Source organism: Castanea sativa, chromosome 9 (assembly GCF_040712315.1).
Source record: "Castanea sativa cultivar Marrone di Chiusa Pesio chromosome 9, ASM4071231v1".
Lineage (NCBI taxonomy): Eukaryota > Viridiplantae > Streptophyta > Magnoliopsida > Fagales > Fagaceae > Castanea > Castanea sativa.
In genome coordinates this window covers 895697-913761 of record NC_134021.1, presented here as the reverse complement: position 1 = coordinate 913761, position 18065 = coordinate 895697, and the positions used below count along the sequence as shown (strand labels likewise).

General features: G+C 33.4%; 2 protein-coding genes across 3 annotated transcripts; one reads left to right on the top strand and one right to left on the bottom strand.

Annotated features, from left to right (window-relative positions):
- Nucleotides 1–3923: 3923 nt before the first annotated feature.
- On the bottom strand, nt 3924–5580 carry LOC142610221 (large ribosomal subunit protein eL36y-like). The gene is made up of 4 exons (XM_075781978.1): nt 5445–5580; nt 5092–5196; nt 4688–4887; nt 3924–4186 (listed from the first exon to the last, which is right to left on the bottom strand). Exons 2-4 carry the CDS (start codon nt 5191–5193, stop codon nt 4156–4158), a joined length of 333 nt encoding a protein of 110 aa, XP_075638093.1. The 5' UTR covers nt 5194–5196; nt 5445–5580; the 3' UTR covers nt 3924–4155.
- Nucleotides 5581–13546: 7966 nt separating this feature from the next.
- Nucleotides 13547–17259, top strand: LOC142610470 (putative E3 ubiquitin-protein ligase XBAT31). Of its 2 annotated transcripts, none has more exons than XM_075782282.1 (8): nt 13547–13877; nt 13972–14031; nt 14145–14216; nt 14321–14442; nt 14534–14674; nt 14761–14868; nt 15697–15955; nt 16512–16650. In XM_075782282.1, exons 1-8 carry the CDS (start codon nt 13695–13697, stop codon nt 16515–16517), a joined length of 951 nt encoding a protein of 316 aa, XP_075638397.1. In that variant the 5' UTR covers nt 13547–13694; the 3' UTR covers nt 16518–16650. The 2 variants fall into 2 exon arrangements, with proteins under 2 accessions (XP_075638397.1, XP_075638396.1); XM_075782281.1 differs by having other exon boundaries at nt 13548–13877; nt 16564–17259.
- The last annotated feature ends 806 nt before the right edge of the window (nt 17260–18065 follow it).

Below are 18065 nucleotides of genomic sequence, written 5' to 3'. Positions count from 1 at the left end.
GTTTTGATAAGAAATATGGTTTTCCATATTAGATTTTGATTAGTTTTAAGTTTAAATTTTGTATGATTGTATTTAATTGTTGATTATATGATTTAATTAAGTGAATGTAACAATTGATTTTATTGACATTCGTAAAATCATCTTTAATTAATTTTTTACTCCTCCTGTCAAGCTCTTTGTTTTCCAATTAACGGTCACTAATTGACGTTTGATTTTTTGGTGATAACTCTAATGTACTAAATATGCATTATAATGTTTATTTATTTATTTTTATTCCATTTTACTGCCATTAACTTAGTGTGTCCATAACTATTAGTTTGTTTATGATATGTTTGGGTTGATTTTCTATTATTATTATTATTATTATTATTATTATTATTATTAGTATTATTAGTATTATTATTATTATAAATTTAGTGTTTCTAAAATAGCATGTGTTTTGTATTCCATTTTTCTATAGATGCATTGTAGTATTTCATGGGAAGACTTTATGAGAACAATTTTTATTTATTTGAATTTAAGTAAAATATTTTATGTTTAATTCTTTAAAATAAAAAATGATAGAAAATATAAATAATTTTATAATATGGAGGATGTAGGGGTAAGAGTTATTAAATAAACAAATGGGTTGTGAGCTTGATCAATTGATACCAGTTTGTTTTTGTCATTGGGCCCCTAAGCCCACGAGTCAGCCTATATTACAGACGTCCGAGGAGTTGTCCGAGGATGAATGTCTCCTCGGATCGGCGAAGACCCTGGGATTTGCCAAGGAGGTTAAAGGCAGAATCCTAAAAAAACTGATGGGTAAGAGGGTAATCCAAAAACCCTCTAAGGTGCAAAGATGTGAGATAAATATCTAGAAAAAAGGCTGCTACCTCCACATTAAAGACCCTACATCTACCTTCCTGGCCGTATTAATGGGGAAATGACCTCTAAACAGTAGGATTCAGCCTCCCTGATATTGTTTGAAGACTTCAAGAAGGTAGTGGATGTGACAAGTATCTAAAGTGATGAGTTGTTTGACACGTGCAGGAGCTAGTGAAGGAGAAATATATAAGGAGATCAGAGAGGAAAGAGAGGGGGATCTACACCTTTTTGCTAAACAAAAATAGGAGCTTAGGATTGTACACATTGGCCTAGAAAGAGAATACTTATATGAATCGTCCTCGGCTTACGTCCGAGGAGATCTATTTGTCATATTTGTTCATCATTTGCACAGATTGTAACACTCTGGTCTATTAGTTAAATTTCCAACATCCCGAACCTATATTTCAAATACACACTCTACAAATCTTATTGTCTAAGGCTCATTGGGCCTGAGCCCACGCGTATCTTTGGGTTCGGGTGCAATCGTGCACTTACAGAGGATATGGCTGAATTTAAATTGAGAATAAAATAAGATGAAAAGAAAAATAGTAAAAATGAAATGTATAGCAATAAATAGAAAATTATTTTAGTTATGCTATATAATAGAATAATATGATATTATTACATATTATATTTATAATTTAATAGGATAACATTAAACAACCAAAGAGAATAAAAAAAAAGAAACAACATGAAACACAAAAATAAATCATATCAACCCCTTAGAATTCTAAAGAATACAAAAATCCATTAACCTAAAGTAGAGATGCAAGAAAAAAAAATCACAAAAACTCAAAAAAAAAAAATGTGTGTGTGTGTGTGTGAGAGAGAGAGAGAGAGAGAGAGAGAGAGAAATAACATATTTTTGTTTGAAAAAATAGAAAATAATGCATAGAATGGGAGTACGAATAAAAAAAAAAGCCAAAATAAATGTAGATAAAAGGCTAGATGAATAGTGATATTAGGGTAGAGAGTAATGGAGAGATAAAAATGTAAAAAGGAATGAGAAATGTTGGAGAAAGTGTAAAAATAAGTTGAGAATTTAATAATAAGAAGAATAGTTTAAAATATATATATATATATTTTTTTTTTTGGATTATAATATAATAGATTTTTTAATTCACTTTAAATGTTAAAAAAATTATAGAAAAAATTTGGAAAGAAAAAAGAAAATAACATAGTCACTAACGTGACTACACTGGAGCGTAGTAAAAATAAATACTACAATTGATTTCGTTACATTATAAAGTTGTTAATGTCCTCCTTAAGGTTATCTTTTTTCTTTTTCACTCCTCCTGTCATGTACCCGTCAACCTCTTTATTTTCTAAATAATGGTTACAAATTGACATTTAATTTATTTTTCTCTCTCTTTCTACTCTTTATTACCTATAAATCTCTCTCTCTTTTTGTTTATCTGTTGGCATCCTATATTTTTCCCAAATTTGATGATAATTCTAATTAACTAAATATGCATTGTAATGTTTTTTTTTTTTCATTCCATTTTGCAGCCATTAAATTAGTATAGCCATCACTATTAGTTTTTCATGTTATGTTTGGTTTGGTATTCTATTATTATAATTTTTTTTACTTTAGTGTTTCTAAATTGAAATTTTTTTTTTTTTGTATTTCATTTTTCCATTGTTGCATTGTAACATTTCATGAAAAGACTTTATAAGAAAAAATTTTATTTATTTGAATTTAAGTAAAATATTATATGTTTAATATTTTTTTAAATGAGAAAAAATATAAATAATTTAATGATATGGATTATGGAGGATGTTGCTGAATTTAAATGTTAAATAAAATAAAATGAAAGAGATAATGACTCTCTATCTCCACTATATCTCTCTCCTAGTTTTTTTTTTTTGAGAAACACATACACACACACCAAAAAAAAAATCTCTCTCTCCTAGTTTGATTGTACTGGGTTTTAAACTTTCAATTTGGATAATAATTCATTGCTGATGATTTAATTTATTAGGAATTGATTGCAACCGACAGTTTTAGTGTTTTCCTTCCTGGGGTGAGCTTCCAAACTGGTTTTAGTACCAGAGTAAGGGGTCAATTTTATATTTGCCCCCACTAGTAAAGCAAAAGATTCGCGGATGGTCTTTATGTGTGATATTTGCAAGCAGTTTTCATGATATTAGTGGATTCACTATAATCTATGAATTAAAAAATTACACCAAGAAAATCACATGGCAGCATCGACAAAAGAATTGCCATGTAATACCATGTTGAGAACATCTGTGGTTGCACTCTATTGGAAGCCGGAGATGAAATGGAGTACTCAATAATACACATAAGCGAAGGTTTCCAAGTGAAGAAGTTTGGGGTCAACCTAATTTCTGACAATGATAAAAAGAATTACCAAACCAACGATAAAAAATGCATGTCTTCCTTGCAATGATGATTATATACCATGAAATGACCATTTTACCCTTCTTTAAAAAATGAATGCAACGTAAGTAGGGATACACCAGAATAAAGTAAGAACTAAGATCAGATCATGAGTGCCTAATGCCTATTCCAGTAGAGATGGGAAACCTTGTGCAGAGCAAGTCCCAGGGGGCAGACAGTTGAGGATAGAGGAATTTTATCACCATCAATAATGAGAGAGATAAAAGAGAGTGTTGAGGGTGAGACTAGTGTTTTTGAAATGACAATATATATATATATATATAGACACTAGTGTGCGCATGCATGCGTGCTCGTGTCGGGCCAAGCAAAACCCATCACTGCCCCATCCATTCTTCAAGATAAGGAAATCCACACGAAAAAAAAAGAAAAAAAAAAAGGGAAGACAGCTCAGCCCACCCTTTACATAAGCGTTAAAATCACATTAAAAAAAACACTGCAGCCTCCACTCCCCTATCCCCTCCAAATGAATGATAATCATCATAGTAAAAGACGACAACACCTAGCATCTATATAGATAGACTAGCCTTGTGCAACCAAACCCAAAGCTGATAATAAATGGCACCAAAATTTGACATTCACATCTATGGCTCACCTTGTAGCATGGTGATCCTTCCATAGCCATAAGATTTCTACATGCACATAATCCAAACGCCCTTTATAAATCAGATCAATCTTAGACAGCTAGCAAACAAGTACTAGATGCAATAGAAATTCCGGTGATCTCAAAAGTTTCAAAAATTACAAAATTCTACCATCTTTATAGAGGTCTTAGCAAAATGCATAATCAAAATAATCAGCATAATTGAGCTACAAAAATAATTCCAGCTACTTTATGAGGTCAAAATTTCATATGCTATGATCTTCCCTCATTTCTTCTTATCGGCAGCTCCACCAGACCTGCACATGGCAAAAATCCGAAACCATGCATCAAGACAAAACACCATAAAAAATCCATCAATGCCCACCTATGTCAATGGGATGACCAAAGTATCAATTTCTAGTTGAATCTAGTATCTTCAATTATGTAGAGTGAAAATTTAAATTGACTACTATCCCAATCACAGCAGAAGCAACAATTACCATGGAAACAGACTATTTAAATCCTGAATAGCAAATTCTATGCTCCAGTACCAGATCAGTTTTGTATAGATTTCTAAATTTATTTAAATTTAGATCACAGATGCTGAATTCAACTTAAGATTTATTAAATCATTCAATGACCCAGTAAACTTAAGATTTCTTTGCACTTATCCTCCTAATATACATTAAGTGTGGTTCACATAAGAAGCAGATATGACTAAAACTCAAATGCAGCCGCATTGAAACAGTTACAAAGCAAGCCAGGACAAACAAAACCAGAAAAAAAGGTTGTGGAGAAGGGCAGAATGAACAGCTCACCTCATCTTGCGAAGAACATTGGACATCTCCTCTCTCTTCCTCTTTGCCCTCTTGTGGGTACCCAACTTTCTCTTAGCCACTTTCAGAGCACGCTTATCCTTACCGACCTTCAAAAGCTCAGTGATCCTCTTCTCATATGGAGCAAAACCCGCAACTTCCCTAATAAGACTCCTCACAAAGAGCACCCTCTTGCTAGTTTTCTTCAAATCAAAATCCCAAACCAACAAATTAATCACAGTTTCACACCAAAATATCTATACAATCAACCCGAAAAACACGAAACAAAATTATAGAGCAACTATTCGATGCATTTGGCTCTAACCCACTAGATATATGGTTCAAACAAACCCATTTATTTCTATAATCAACAATTTGAAAATCTCTAATAATCAAAAAATGCATACCCCTTTTCGGTCAGATGGACGAGGAGCCAATTCACGCCTGGTGACAATGTGCCCTTTGTTCTGTCCGACAGACAGACCACTTTTGACTGGTAGAGGAGCCATTACCTACACATAGCATTACAGAAAGCGAAAAAAAACATGAAAATGAAAACAAAAAACCTATTAATGAAATGGGTCTTATATCTATTTGATTATGGTTTCTACTTTCCATAGCTTCTGAACTGTAAGCATTGTAACAGTACTAATAGCAATAGGATGCTAAAAACTTAGACAAAAATCAAGAACACCAACAAAGAGTGTCATAGAGATTCAGGGTGATATATAAATTCTGGGTAGGTTTGATTTGCTCATACCTTTGGCTCTGTCTGGACCAAACCCTAGATTTCAGCTGCTGCTAGTTGGGAGAGAGAGCCACCAAGAGTCCACAGGCAGAAAAAACCCTAATGCTTTGTGTTTTATGAGCTCCAAAGACACGCGGTTTATTAAAACTACGTCGTTTTGGAAGCCCTTCCTATGGTTTTTGGGCTTGGGTTTTCGTGCACTTGCTATATAGGAGTTTTGCTTTATGAGACTGAATTGGGCTGCAATTTGTATCATTTTGTGGGACGAGATCTAGACTTAAAATCTACCATCTACGTGGGCTTTGACTGGCCCAATGGGCTAAAGCAAAAAGTACAGCCCATGGACTCCTTTTTTTTTTTAAAGTATTATTTTGATTAAAGGAACTCCTACTGTTCCCATTTTGTAAAATTCATGAGAAGTTGTGGTTGATAAGAATATAATGGATGGATGCATAGCTCTTAATGATGAAACAGTGGTTAGATGGGTGATGTATCAATGGGATACCTACAAAAAATAAAGATTGGTTGGGGTGGTATTAATAAAAGTACTGGTTTAAGGATTTCTAAATAGGTAAGTGGGTGAGAATTTCATCAAGAGTTAATTTTTAAGAGGTATTATGCACTCAAATTTTGGTACCTTTTATAGGCTTGGGAATCTTACATTTATGGGCTTGTTATGGGTGCACATTCCTTCATAATAGCCCCCATCTTCAATCTGGATTGCTTTTATTATGGGTGTAGGTTATGTACATCAAGCTTGGCCCTCTATTGAGGGGTTGTCTTTTTAGTTTGCTCATCTCAAAAGTTTGGCATCTAAGAGCACTTACATCAGTTTTTCTAAAATACAAAAAGTGTACAATTTTTCACATTTTACCCTAAAAATCACTCGCATCAGCTCCTCAAAAATTGTGCAAATTTCCAAAAAGCTACAGTAACCGTGTAAAGATACACGGCTACTGTTCACTTGTGCATTAATATTTAATTAATTTCTCTCTCTTTCTTTCTATTCCATTTTGTTACTTGCTTCCTTCTTTTTCTTTTCTCTCCATCTATGGCTTTTCTCTTTCTCTTTTTCTTTTCTTTCTTTATTTCTTCTCCTTAATCTACAGTCCTTGCTCGTCACTTGTTAGCCACCACTACCACTCCAATTGGTGGCTCTCCTTTGTTTCCTACCCATCATCTTCTATCTCAACTGAAAACCCATAATAGAGTAGTTCATTTTCCTCTTTGGTGCTTTGCTCTTCTATTTTCTGCTATCATGCCCACCAAGATTCAAAACTTTGCCAAAAGTGCAAGTGACTGGGTTTACTGATTTTGGTGGATCGATTTTGCCGATTTATTGATTTTGGTGGTGGTTTGCTTAGTGGTTTCTTGGCTTGAATTTGTTGACATTTGGATGTGGGGGTTTTGGTGTAGGAAGAGAGGCTGTGATTTGTGTCTGTAGAAGCTGTGATTTGGGTTAAATTGAGTTTGTTTGGTGAGAAAACAAAGAAAAAAAAGGACAGAAATAATAGTAAAAAAATAAAGGAAGAATTAATATTATATTAAAAGAAAGTGTAAAATAGATGATCTGATATTAGTATTTTTACAAAGTGATTGTGTAAAATAGAAAAAGTAGGTTTTAAGGCTAAAATAAACATAAATTTTTAGATGAACTGATGCGGTTGCTCTAAGGTCTTAGCTTTCAAGGCGACCTTATGTTGGTTGGTTCATCCAATTTATTCTATTCAAGTTGCAATGACAAGGCAAATTGTCTAATCATCAGCTGGCATGGCTCTTTTAGACAATCTTTTTCGTGATGTGTCTTTTGTTCAATTAAATTACCTCTAGTATATCAATTGCCAGAAGGAGTGGGTGGGACTGTCATCAATGCAAATCAGATTACTGACATGTTTAAGACTTTAATTGACTCTCCTTTTCATGGATATGCATGGGTAACTTTCTGTTGATTGCATGGTTTTAAAAATAGAACGGTAAAAGAACCGAAAATGAGTCCAGTTACTAATTGAACTGCTGATTTTCCTACTTTTTACTAGAATTGGTTCCCGAGTAAACTGTTTGGTCTGAATCGATTTTTTAAACCATATTTGATCTACTTGACTATCATATTGAATGCACCAGATGTCTGACCCTTTGGCCTTGGGTGTTTTCATTCCAACTTAGTTTTCATTCGTTGATCTTGATCCTAGTTCCTCTAATTGGTATTCCTTTTCTTTTTTATTTCTTTTTTTTTTTATAGGTAGATAGTGGCCGGGAGAAGATGAGGTAAGATTTAAATTATAAATATGAGACATCACAAAAGATGTCACTACCAATATACTATCACTTGAAATCCTTAAGTTCGGTATTGTTTATTGGACCAAATATATAGGTTTAATTTTTTAACCTATATGTGTCGAGAATAAAGTGTATTGAACTAATTGATATCCCAACGTGTAAGGCATCCTACCTCTTGGTGGCATAAGGTTCTATTCTTTCTTGGATGGTTGAATCTTCCTCATTCCAACACAATTCTCCTCATCACCATCACCTTCCAATAAGAATGATAATGCATGCCACCCCCATGATAAGACCAAATTTCACGAAATCATATCACTCCTACTATGACCAAATTCCTATGTGTCGTTCATTATCAAGCACATTGCTTCAAGAAAAAAAATGCCATTCGCTTTTATCTATGAAATTGCAATACAAATTCAAATGGATTGATGTACTTATAAAATTGTTAGGGAAAAAAAACTTATGGCTTTGTTTTTTTTAAGACCTTCGTTAGAGTTTTCTTTTCTTTTTTATTTATTTTTATTTTAGATATAAGAAAAACAGATTGAACACTTAAGAATTACTGTTTTTTTAAGGAGAATTACTAGTTAAACACACAAACGATTCGATAGAATCACCATATTTATGAAGGAAATCGGTAGATTAAGTAAACTAACCATATGTTGGGACTATTAATATGAAAATTCATTGGGAAATCAACTCATTTTTAATAAAAAGATTGCAATACAAATGTAAATGCACGACTTTTTCGTTAACCATCGCTATATTGAGTTAGGCAGTTTAGCTGCACAAACAATGGACTTACTATATACTTTTTGTCTTCTCAAAAAAAAAACTATATACTTTTTGGAATATTACTAAGAAACTTTTGACTTATTAAAACTATGGTGTTTCTCCTATTTAATTACACTTTTTTTCATTATTATTTTAACATGATGCCTAAGCCATGATTTTGGCGGGGATTTGCTTTTAGATAAAATGTTTTGTTAAGCATGCCTCGACCAACAAAAAGAAAAAGGAAGGGGGAAAAATAAAGACAACCAAAATCATGCATGCATGCCTGATGTGACAATTTCTTTAAACTTTTTATTTTTGTTTTATCTTTAATTAATTATTTCCTTGTTTGCCTTTACTTTTGAGCTGTATTAATTGACCAAAGAATGGAGTAGAAAAAGAAAATTAATTTTTTTAATTTAAAAAATAAAATAAAATAAGGAAGATAACTTGGAATGAAACACTATGAAGAGGAAGAAGTCCAAATAAGAATAGTCGTTGTCCAACAATAATTTGATATGAAGCTTTTTCTTCGTTGTTGATCGCCTATAAATTTTTTATATAATTCTCATCTCTTTTTCTTTCTCTTTTTTTTTTTTTACCTGCCTAACAAGTACAATAATAAAAGTTGTTTCTTATATCTCACTTTTATGTTTTCATAATTGTTAAGATATCATAGTGCTTGCAAATGATGAAGTAGAGCAACGCAATCAAGTCCAGAGCCCAAAGGAGAATGTTTATTCTACGTTAATTGTGTGCGTCTAGTATTCACTGTTTATAACTCTATTTTACAACTATAAAGGTTAGACCCTTGTAGTTGTACTTTTATTAAATAATGTATTATAAATTCAGTTTAAAATACTAATATTACTATTTTCTGTTTACTAAAAAAAAATGTGAAAACATTATTTTGCTTTCTACATTTTGGTAGCGGTCAATTTGGTCTATATTATTTTCAACTTACAATCAATTTTGGTAGCGGCCAATTTGGTCTATATTATTTTCAACTTACAATCAATTTTGGTAGCGGCCAATTTGGTCTATGTTATTTTCAACTTACAATCAATTTGGTCCCTACTATTAACTCACTAACGAAAAATGCTGACGTGACTAACGGATTACACAATTGTCACACATGAAGCTGACATGGCTAATTACCCATGTAACCAAACAATTTTAAATCTTCACAATAGTCAAATCTAGCAGCTGCCCATATACACACCTCCACCTTCACATTCAACCCGAGTGCCATGGCCGCTTCAACCTCACTACCCATTCCAAATCTTCAACTTCAGTCTTCTGCTGTGCCATGACCGGTTTGGGCATTCTCGATCAGATCTTGGGGTTCATTTAAAGTTTTGTTCATCAAAGGGGCGTTGGGCTTGATGAGATTGATAGAACTTTTTTCTTTCTCTTTTTTAATTTGTAAAATAACATTAAATACAGATGGTACCAACAAATTGAAGAAAAAAAAAACTAAAAAAAAAAAAAACCAAGTTCCACTAGTTGCTGGTTGATATATCCTAGAATCAAAGTAGCAACAAATTAAAGAAAAAACCAATTACATAATTCAAGACTTTGTTGGTAATCGAATGAACTTCCGGCAAAATTGCAGACACTTAAAAATATACTACATTGAGTATTGAGGAAAGAAAAAGGCAAAACTCTCACTTCTACTAAAATAGCCCAGCCAACACCTTCGGTAACAAAGTTGACCCACATTCACACACTTCGGTGATGAATGTGAAGGTGGAGGTTCGCAGATCGATGACTGCTAGATCTTATTGGTGATGAAGATTTTGGAATGATTGGTTACATAGTAACAGATCTTTAAGGTTAAATGGTAAATCTATTTAAGTTAGTGGACTAGAAAACTCATGTGGCTGACTAGGTGATGATGTGTTTCAGAATTTTTTTTGTTTGGCGTGGAATTTTATTTATTTTTACTAAAATGCTTACATGGATTTTTTTTATTTAATTATTTAATTTTATATTATTATTTTAACTACGCATGCACCAATAATGCAAAACATTTGCCACATATATATTTTTCGTTAGTGAGTTAATGATAGTGACTAAATTGGTTGTAAGTTGAAAATAATAGAGACTAAATTAACCGCTACCAAAATATAAGAACCAAATTGATAGTTACATCAAAATGTAAAGACCAAAATGGTGTATTTTGCAAAAAAAAAAAAAAAAAAAGTCCGTAGCCCAATTTCGTAAACTTTTCTATTTCATATTATATAGCAATATAATTATTATAACATAAATGCATGTAACCCGTAACAAAAATACTTGACCCGTTAGAAAAGTTTTTAATGTTTTTATTCTTGTAAGTACTTTTATAGAAAATAATCAAATAAATTAAGTTATAATCTTCTCAAAATATATGTTAGGTGATAGATACATTGCAATTAGTTTAAAAATAATTAGATTGAGAGCCTTATAATTTAATTAGTTGGCACTGAGCTATATACATATTATATAACAATATAATAATTATAACATAAATGCATGTAAATCGTAACAAAAATACTTGACCCCTTCAAAAAGTTTTTAATGTTTTTATTCTTATAAGTACATTTATAGAAAATAATCAAATAAATTAAGTTATAATCTTCTCAAGATATATGTTAGGTGATACATACATTGCAATTAGATTTAAAATAATTAGATTAAGAGCCTTATAGTTTAATTAATTGGCACTGGGCTATATTTGGCTCGATGTAAATTAAGTGAAAATATTTTTTCAGAAAATAAAAGAATTTAAGGTGTTTGGTTGTATTTCAAAAAATGCTTTAGAAAATATTTTCAAGTGTTTGGTTATATTTTTGAAAATGCTCTAAAAAAACATAATTTCTACTAGTTTCTCACATTTTTTCAGCTTCCAAAAAAAAATTATAATAGAAAATCTCAATGTATAAACCAAAATAAAAAAAATAAAAAAAATCAATTTTCATCAACCAGAGAAAGAGAGAGAGAGAGAGAGAGAGAGAGATTAGTAGCAACCAAACACTCGATGGCGCAATCTGGCTGCGGAAGTTATAAGATTGATGGTTCAATCTCGAGGCAACAATGGGATCTTGTTGGGTGGGTGATCAAAGTGACAATGACAAGATCGTGGTCAAGGCGAAGACAAGATCAACTGTCTGATCAACTTAGGGGTGGCTCGCTTGACTGGGTTATGATGGTCCAATTTGTTTTTTGGTGGCTTCTTTTTGATATCTTAAAGCTCCTTCATTTGTGTTCAAGGTCTCCTCTCTTTTCTCTCTCTCTTTGGTTTTGAGGCTGGCAATGAAATGTAGGAAAATAGAAGTGTAGTTCATTTTACACAAAAATCGATCCAATTTTACAGTCAAAGGGAAAATGATTTTAGGTTGACCATATTTTTCAGTCCACCCAAACACCCGTAAGACTGTAAAATATTTTCAGTCAAACCAGACACAACCCTAATTTAAATCCCCCTCAATCTTGTGACTACCAAATTTTTTTTTTTAAAGATTCAATTTATAGTAAATACATATAGACATATATAAAGGCATGGACAAACCTATGATTTCGAGTTAGAGGGGTTGGGTTATAAGTAAAAAAAATTATGAAATTTCAAATAAGCATTTCTTTAGTGTAGCAAACTATCAAAAAAAAAAAAACACAAAGTCATTATTTCGTAATATATTATAATGCAATTATCTACTAATAAAGACAAAGACACAAAACATCATTTTTTCTTACTACATTAGGGCATTTGCATCAGTTTATGCAATTTTTTTTTTGGTCTATTTTAGCATAGTAACGTTTTTTATTTATTTATATACTCACTTTTTAAAATATCTCATATCAGATTATTTATTTTATACTACATTTCATCAGAATACTAATTCCTTATCAAATTTTTTTACTATTATCTCAAATCATCTCTCTCTTTCTCAACCAAAAACCATTGTCCTCAATCTAAATAATTTCTAAAACATTCATTTGCATAGCAAAACTAATTGCGTAAAATTTTCTAATCAACCCAAAATACACTCATACCAGTTTATGTATTATTGTACAAAAATACATTTGTGCTATAATAATTTTGTAAATTTGCACTACAAGAAGGCTCCACTTAGTTCCGTAATTGGATAAAGGTACAAATTATTATTGGTTTTAATCTAACTCATGCGAAAATTGATTTTTTGCCATCAAGAAAAGACCATAACAGTTTGCCCGTGGATGTAACATTATTTTGTCCATAACATTATTTTATGAACTTAAGGTTAACTAATTATGAAAAAGCTTAGGAATGTGCATGTGCAATGTTCATTTAATATTGTGAACATGCAATCACACGCGAAGCATAACTACTTGAACAGTCTCCTAGTACACGAGTTGGTTGGAGTTGTTAGAACTCGTTAAACCAGTTTCAGATTTTGTGTATTATTATTATTATTATTATTATTATTAGTATTATTTATCATTATTCATTTCACACCAACCAATACCCAACTAATAAAGAAAGTATAAAAATACAGAACATCGATCTGGCGGCTATGAGGAAGAGCAGCAAAGATCAACGGGGGCGATGTGATTTTCAAAGAACGCGTTGAAATAAATCCATGTGGCCATGTGGGGAAGAAATTATCTAACTCTTTTAATGGACTACGACATTTGTTAATGATTTAACTGATAGATTCTATTTGTTTAAAATTGTTAAATCAGTAATTAATTTTTGTTTAAAAAAAATTTTATTTCAGCAATTTTAAAAAGGCGAAATAGAATGATGTATAAAAGACGTGTCAAACATAAGTAACTTGTAATTTTGTCTGTGTGGGGATGATGGGATTCCAATTTCCAAATTGGACAAAAGCTTCTCTTTCCCGGTGGATTTAATAAAAACATTTTTTTTTTTAATGTTTCAAAGACAGACAAAAATAATAATAAAAAAATAATTGGCCGCGAAAATATCTGACAAGCTGCCCGACACTGACAGAGTCACTCGTACACATTACGGTCAAGCTGCCCGTAAAACCATGGCGGGCAGGTCCAAACTCCGAGGCTTTTTTACCACTTCAATACCAGTCTTTTTGGATTGCCTTTCACCCATATAATTCAGTTGAGCGATTGTGTTTTTGTTTGTGTGTGTGTGTTCAGCTGTCCCGCCAATACTGCTAGCGCAACCACCGTGGAAGGTGGCGCGTGAGGAAGTGTTGGGGGCAACTCTCAATGGGTCAGGAGCTTAGCTGTGGAGAACGCGGAAGAGAGAGTGTTCTGTTCCATGCGGTTCAGGATGGTGAACTGGAGTTAGTTGAGGCTATGGTAGAGGCACACCCAAGTGTGTTGGAACTCACCACTGGGTATGGGAGACTCTCTGTTCTTCACGTGGCTGCTGCTAATGGTCGGATCCAGGTGAGTTTTTTGATTCATTTGGGTGGTTTTCTTTAATTGATCTTTGGTTTTCTTGGGAAAATTTTGATGGGTTTTGTGTTTGATGGTACATAAGGTTCTTTCTATGCTGTTGGGTCGGTCTCTTAATCCGGATATCTTGAATCGATATAAACAGGTACATACAATACAACTTTTGAGCTTGAGTGTCTAATGTCTAATGCTTTGTGTTACATCAATATTCTTTTCTTTAATTGCATGCTATTGATTGGATATTTGTGATTGGTTTAGACCCCGTTGATGCTGGCGGCAATGCATGGGAAGATTTCTTGCGTGCAAAAGCTTATTGAAGCAGGAGCAAATGTGTGTTAATTTTCCCATTGAGTTTGTGTACATTTTGATAGTAAATTTCTTACTTGAACTATTAAGAGAGGTATTGATCATGGGTTTTGTATTGAATCTATCAGATATTGATGTTTGATTCTATACAAGGAAGAACCTGCTTGCATTATGCTGCTTACTTTGGCCATTCAGATTGCCTGCAAGCTATTCTTTCTGCTGCACATTTCACCCCTGTTGCTGATTCCTGGTATCTCTCTTTTCCTCTGATTCACATGCTTGTTGATTAATTGGCATTGGATGGAATGATTTGATTAATTTTCAATGTGTGGCATTGGTAGGGGATTTGCAAGATTTGTGAACATAAGAGATGGAAAGGGTGCAACCCCACTACATTTAGCTGCTCGTCAAAGACGGCCAGAGTGCGTTCATATCCTTTTAGACAGTGGGGCTCTTGTTTGTGCTTCAACTGGTGGAAATGGGTAATTTTAATTTAAGGTCTTGTAGATATTATAGCTAAATAGTGATCATTTGCCATTCAGATTGATGAAGGTACCATGATCTGCAGCTACCTAGGGAGTTCACCCCTTCATTTAGCTGCTCGTGGTGGTTCTTTGGATTGTGTCCGTGAATTGCTTGCGTGGGGAGCGGATAGGCATCAAATAGATTCATCTGGGTAAGATTCATAAACAGCCATGCCATGATTAGCCCTTATTATTTAAATTTTCAATCACTATGAAATTTTCTACCAAAACTAATGATTATAGTGGACTTTTCACTTGTCTTTTGTGAACTTCTATTCAATCACCCAGATTCCTCAATCCTCATACTTGTTTTGGTCAAAAAGGTACTCCAGGGAAACCCTTTCCATGGCAGCACTTTTTGTATTTTGAAAAAGATACATCCAAGAAGTTGTTCTGGCAAGAACTTCAACCGCGTCCATATGGAATACATGAATGAATATTTCCATAGTGATGGGGACAAATATCTAATATTTGAAAACTAATAATTTGCCCTGTTGTCCTCTCAGGCTCAAATTAATCTGTACCCACCTGTCTTCATGAATTGTTTTTGTCAATGGATTAGTTTGTTCTGAAACTTGAGAAAACTGGTACAATTCAAAAATTGATTCATGCTCGGCATGTATGAACTCTCAAAAGAATATGGGAATTGGCTTTTTAAGGACGAGAGCAGTGGTGTGTAATTTGTTCTCCTACAGTTAGGCCAGCAATGTGAACCTCACTGAACTGACCTAGCATTATGCTTATAGAATATAGATAGTATAACAAGAACGTCATGGTAACTAATAATACATTTGTCATGCAACAGTACTTGAAATTGTCTTTTCCAATATGTACCATATGGAACCTCTCTTGATTTTTTTTCCATGTAGTTTTCATTCATCCTAAAATTGCCAGCATTTGATTTCTGTAATGACTACAGTCCTAATTACAAGTTTTTGAAGGTCTGTTGTTGAAACTTGTAGATGAATGGATTTTTGCAGGAGAATACCACACACAGTTGCTCTGAAGCACAGGCATCGAGCATGTGCAGCCTTGCTGAATCCTTCATCAGCAGAGCCTCTTGTCTGGCCATCACCTTTGAAGTTCATCAGCGAGCTTAATCCAGAAGCAAAAGCACTGCTAGAGAGGGCCTTGAAAGAAGCAAACATGGAGAGGGAGAAGACCATATTGAAGGAGACTGAATACTCTGTTCCATCTCCTTTGGATTTTGATGTTGGGGCTGACGACAATATGTCTGAGGTAATATCCTTCATTTCTTTTTTGTTGCAGATTAATAAATTTAATTAATATCTACAGATCTATATTTCACATGAAATTCATATTTGATGAAAGCCCAAAGCTCTACATGTTGAGGATGTTTGTGTAAAAATTTATAATTATCTCTTGTCAAGATGGTTTAATTTTTACTTTTTAGTAGAATAAATGTGACACTAATTAATAGGCATTAATTTAATATGTATGGATAACCAAGCTGGCATATAAAGGGTCATTGGACACTACCTGCAACTGAGATCATTCCACTTCATAATATATGGTATTTAAGATGATCTGAACTATTGGGTTCTATCCATTCTATGCAAACCATTTCTTGTCGAAATTTAGCAGTGCAAGTAGTGAAGTACTTCATTCAAATGCTACAAAATAATTTCTAATCATCTAGCATTTAGGAGATGCACATTTGTCAGCATATCTTTAACTCTTCATATAGCTTAAGCATGGTTTTTGTACAGTCATGAAGAAACCCAGCTAGCTTTAACTCTTCATTTTGCTTAATAAGTATGGTTTTTGTACGAAGTCATGAAGAAACCCTCACAAGTGAATAATGGAGGTGAAATTTTCTCAACCAGGCGAGCGATGTGGAGCAATGCTGCATATGCTTTGACCAGGTATGCACAATTGAGGTCAGACCATGCAGTCATCAAATGTGTGCTCATTGCACTCTAGCCCTATGCTGCCACAAGAAGCCCAACCCTACAACTGCTTGTCCTACTGCCCCTCTTTGTCCATTTTGCCGAAGCAGTATTTCCCAACTAGTAGTTGCTGAGATCAAGACCAACAATGATTCAGAACTTGAACTTAGTCCTTCCAAGCCTAGGAAATCAAGAAAGTCAAATTTCAGCGAAGGCAGCAGCAGTTTCAAGAGTTTATCTGCCATGGGCTCATTCACCAGATTGGGTGGTCACAGTCCAGGAAAGATCGCTGCTGGATGCAATGAGGTTGATAAGCCTTGAAGTAGCAGTTCTGCTGCATTTGCTTTCTCACACGGGTAAAATAGCTATCCTGAATTTGGTTCAGAGATGAGACCTGCATGGGTATGTATTTCAAACTCCATTTATATATATACGTCTTAATAGGAGCCATAAGTACAAGGCCCTTGGGTAAGTGTCGGTTGATGAATTCCATTCTATAGAGGTGAGCTTCAATTTAGTCTTACTATTGTAGTCTGCTTCTCTAAATATTGAGAAGAGGCGATGCTTATGAAAGCTTGTTACATAAGTACTTAAATCTATTTTTTCCTTCTATATAGTCAATTTTTGTTTTAATTGCTGAACTCTCAGTGGAAAAGTTCTAGTCTTACTGTTGTAGTCTGCTTCTCTAAATATTGAGAAGTGGCCATGCCTTTGAAAGCTTGTCAACTAAGTACTTAGATCTATTTTTTCCCACTGTATCCACTCTTTATCTTACTAATGGAAGATGGAGCGGGAATTCTGTTTGTGGCGGGGAGCTGCTGTTTCCAACATCTTACCTGTTGACACACCAATATCTGAGCATGTGACTTCAAGAGTTAAAGAGTGCAAACTAATACTACTTCAAATGGTATTTGTATAGATATCATTTCATGACCTTCGCATATTTATGTTCCTATATCATTACATGATAAAGGTCTGAAAATCAGGATTACTATTTCTCTCATGGCATATTTTTTCATGTTCTTTCCTCTTTTCCCTTTTCACTTATCACCTAAAGGGTCAGTGGGGGCTCCAGAATTTTTTTTGAAAGGTGGTCATTAAGAAACTAAAATTCTATGAATTGGATCATAGCAGTGGCGGAGCTTGGAATTTGTCTTTGGGGGGCAAATGAAATAAGTGTAAAGTATTATGTAAATACTAGTAAATATATTAACTAATTACTTTATAACTTAACATTAGAATTCAAAAGTATAGTATTATTTTCTGAAATGTCATCATGAATAGATCAAATGGTTTTTAACTTGCCTATGGATTTAGATTTCAAACTTAAATTATAATTCATCAAGTATAACTAGGTTGTAACCCGTCCTTAACGAACTGAAATATCTAACAGTAAATTTTGTATAAAAGGCATAATACATCTCCACATTAATGGCTAA

Excerpts from the sequence above, each read along its gene's own strand:
- LOC142610221 (XM_075781978.1), bottom strand. The coding sequence starts at position 5,193 with ATGGCTCCTCTACCAGTCAAAAGTGGTCTGTCTGTCGGACAGAACAAA. Across the intron at positions 4,888-5,091 it reads GTCCATCTGACCGAAAAGGG|AAAACTAGCAAGAGGGTGCT; the intron begins GTATGCATTTTT and ends TTTGATTTGAAG. Across the intron at positions 4,187-4,687 it reads AATGTTCTTCGCAAGATGAG|GTCTGGTGGAGCTGCCGATA; the intron begins GTGAGCTGTTCA and ends TGCCATGTGCAG.
- LOC142610470 (XM_075782281.1), top strand. The coding sequence starts at position 13,695 with ATGGGTCAGGAGCTTAGCTGTGGAGAACGCGGAAGAGAGAGTGTTCTG. Across the intron at positions 14,217-14,320 it reads TTATTGAAGCAGGAGCAAAT|ATATTGATGTTTGATTCTAT; the intron begins GTGTGTTAATTT and ends TGAATCTATCAG. Across the intron at positions 14,443-14,533 it reads ACCCCTGTTGCTGATTCCTG|GGGATTTGCAAGATTTGTGA; the intron begins GTATCTCTCTTT and ends TGGCATTGGTAG.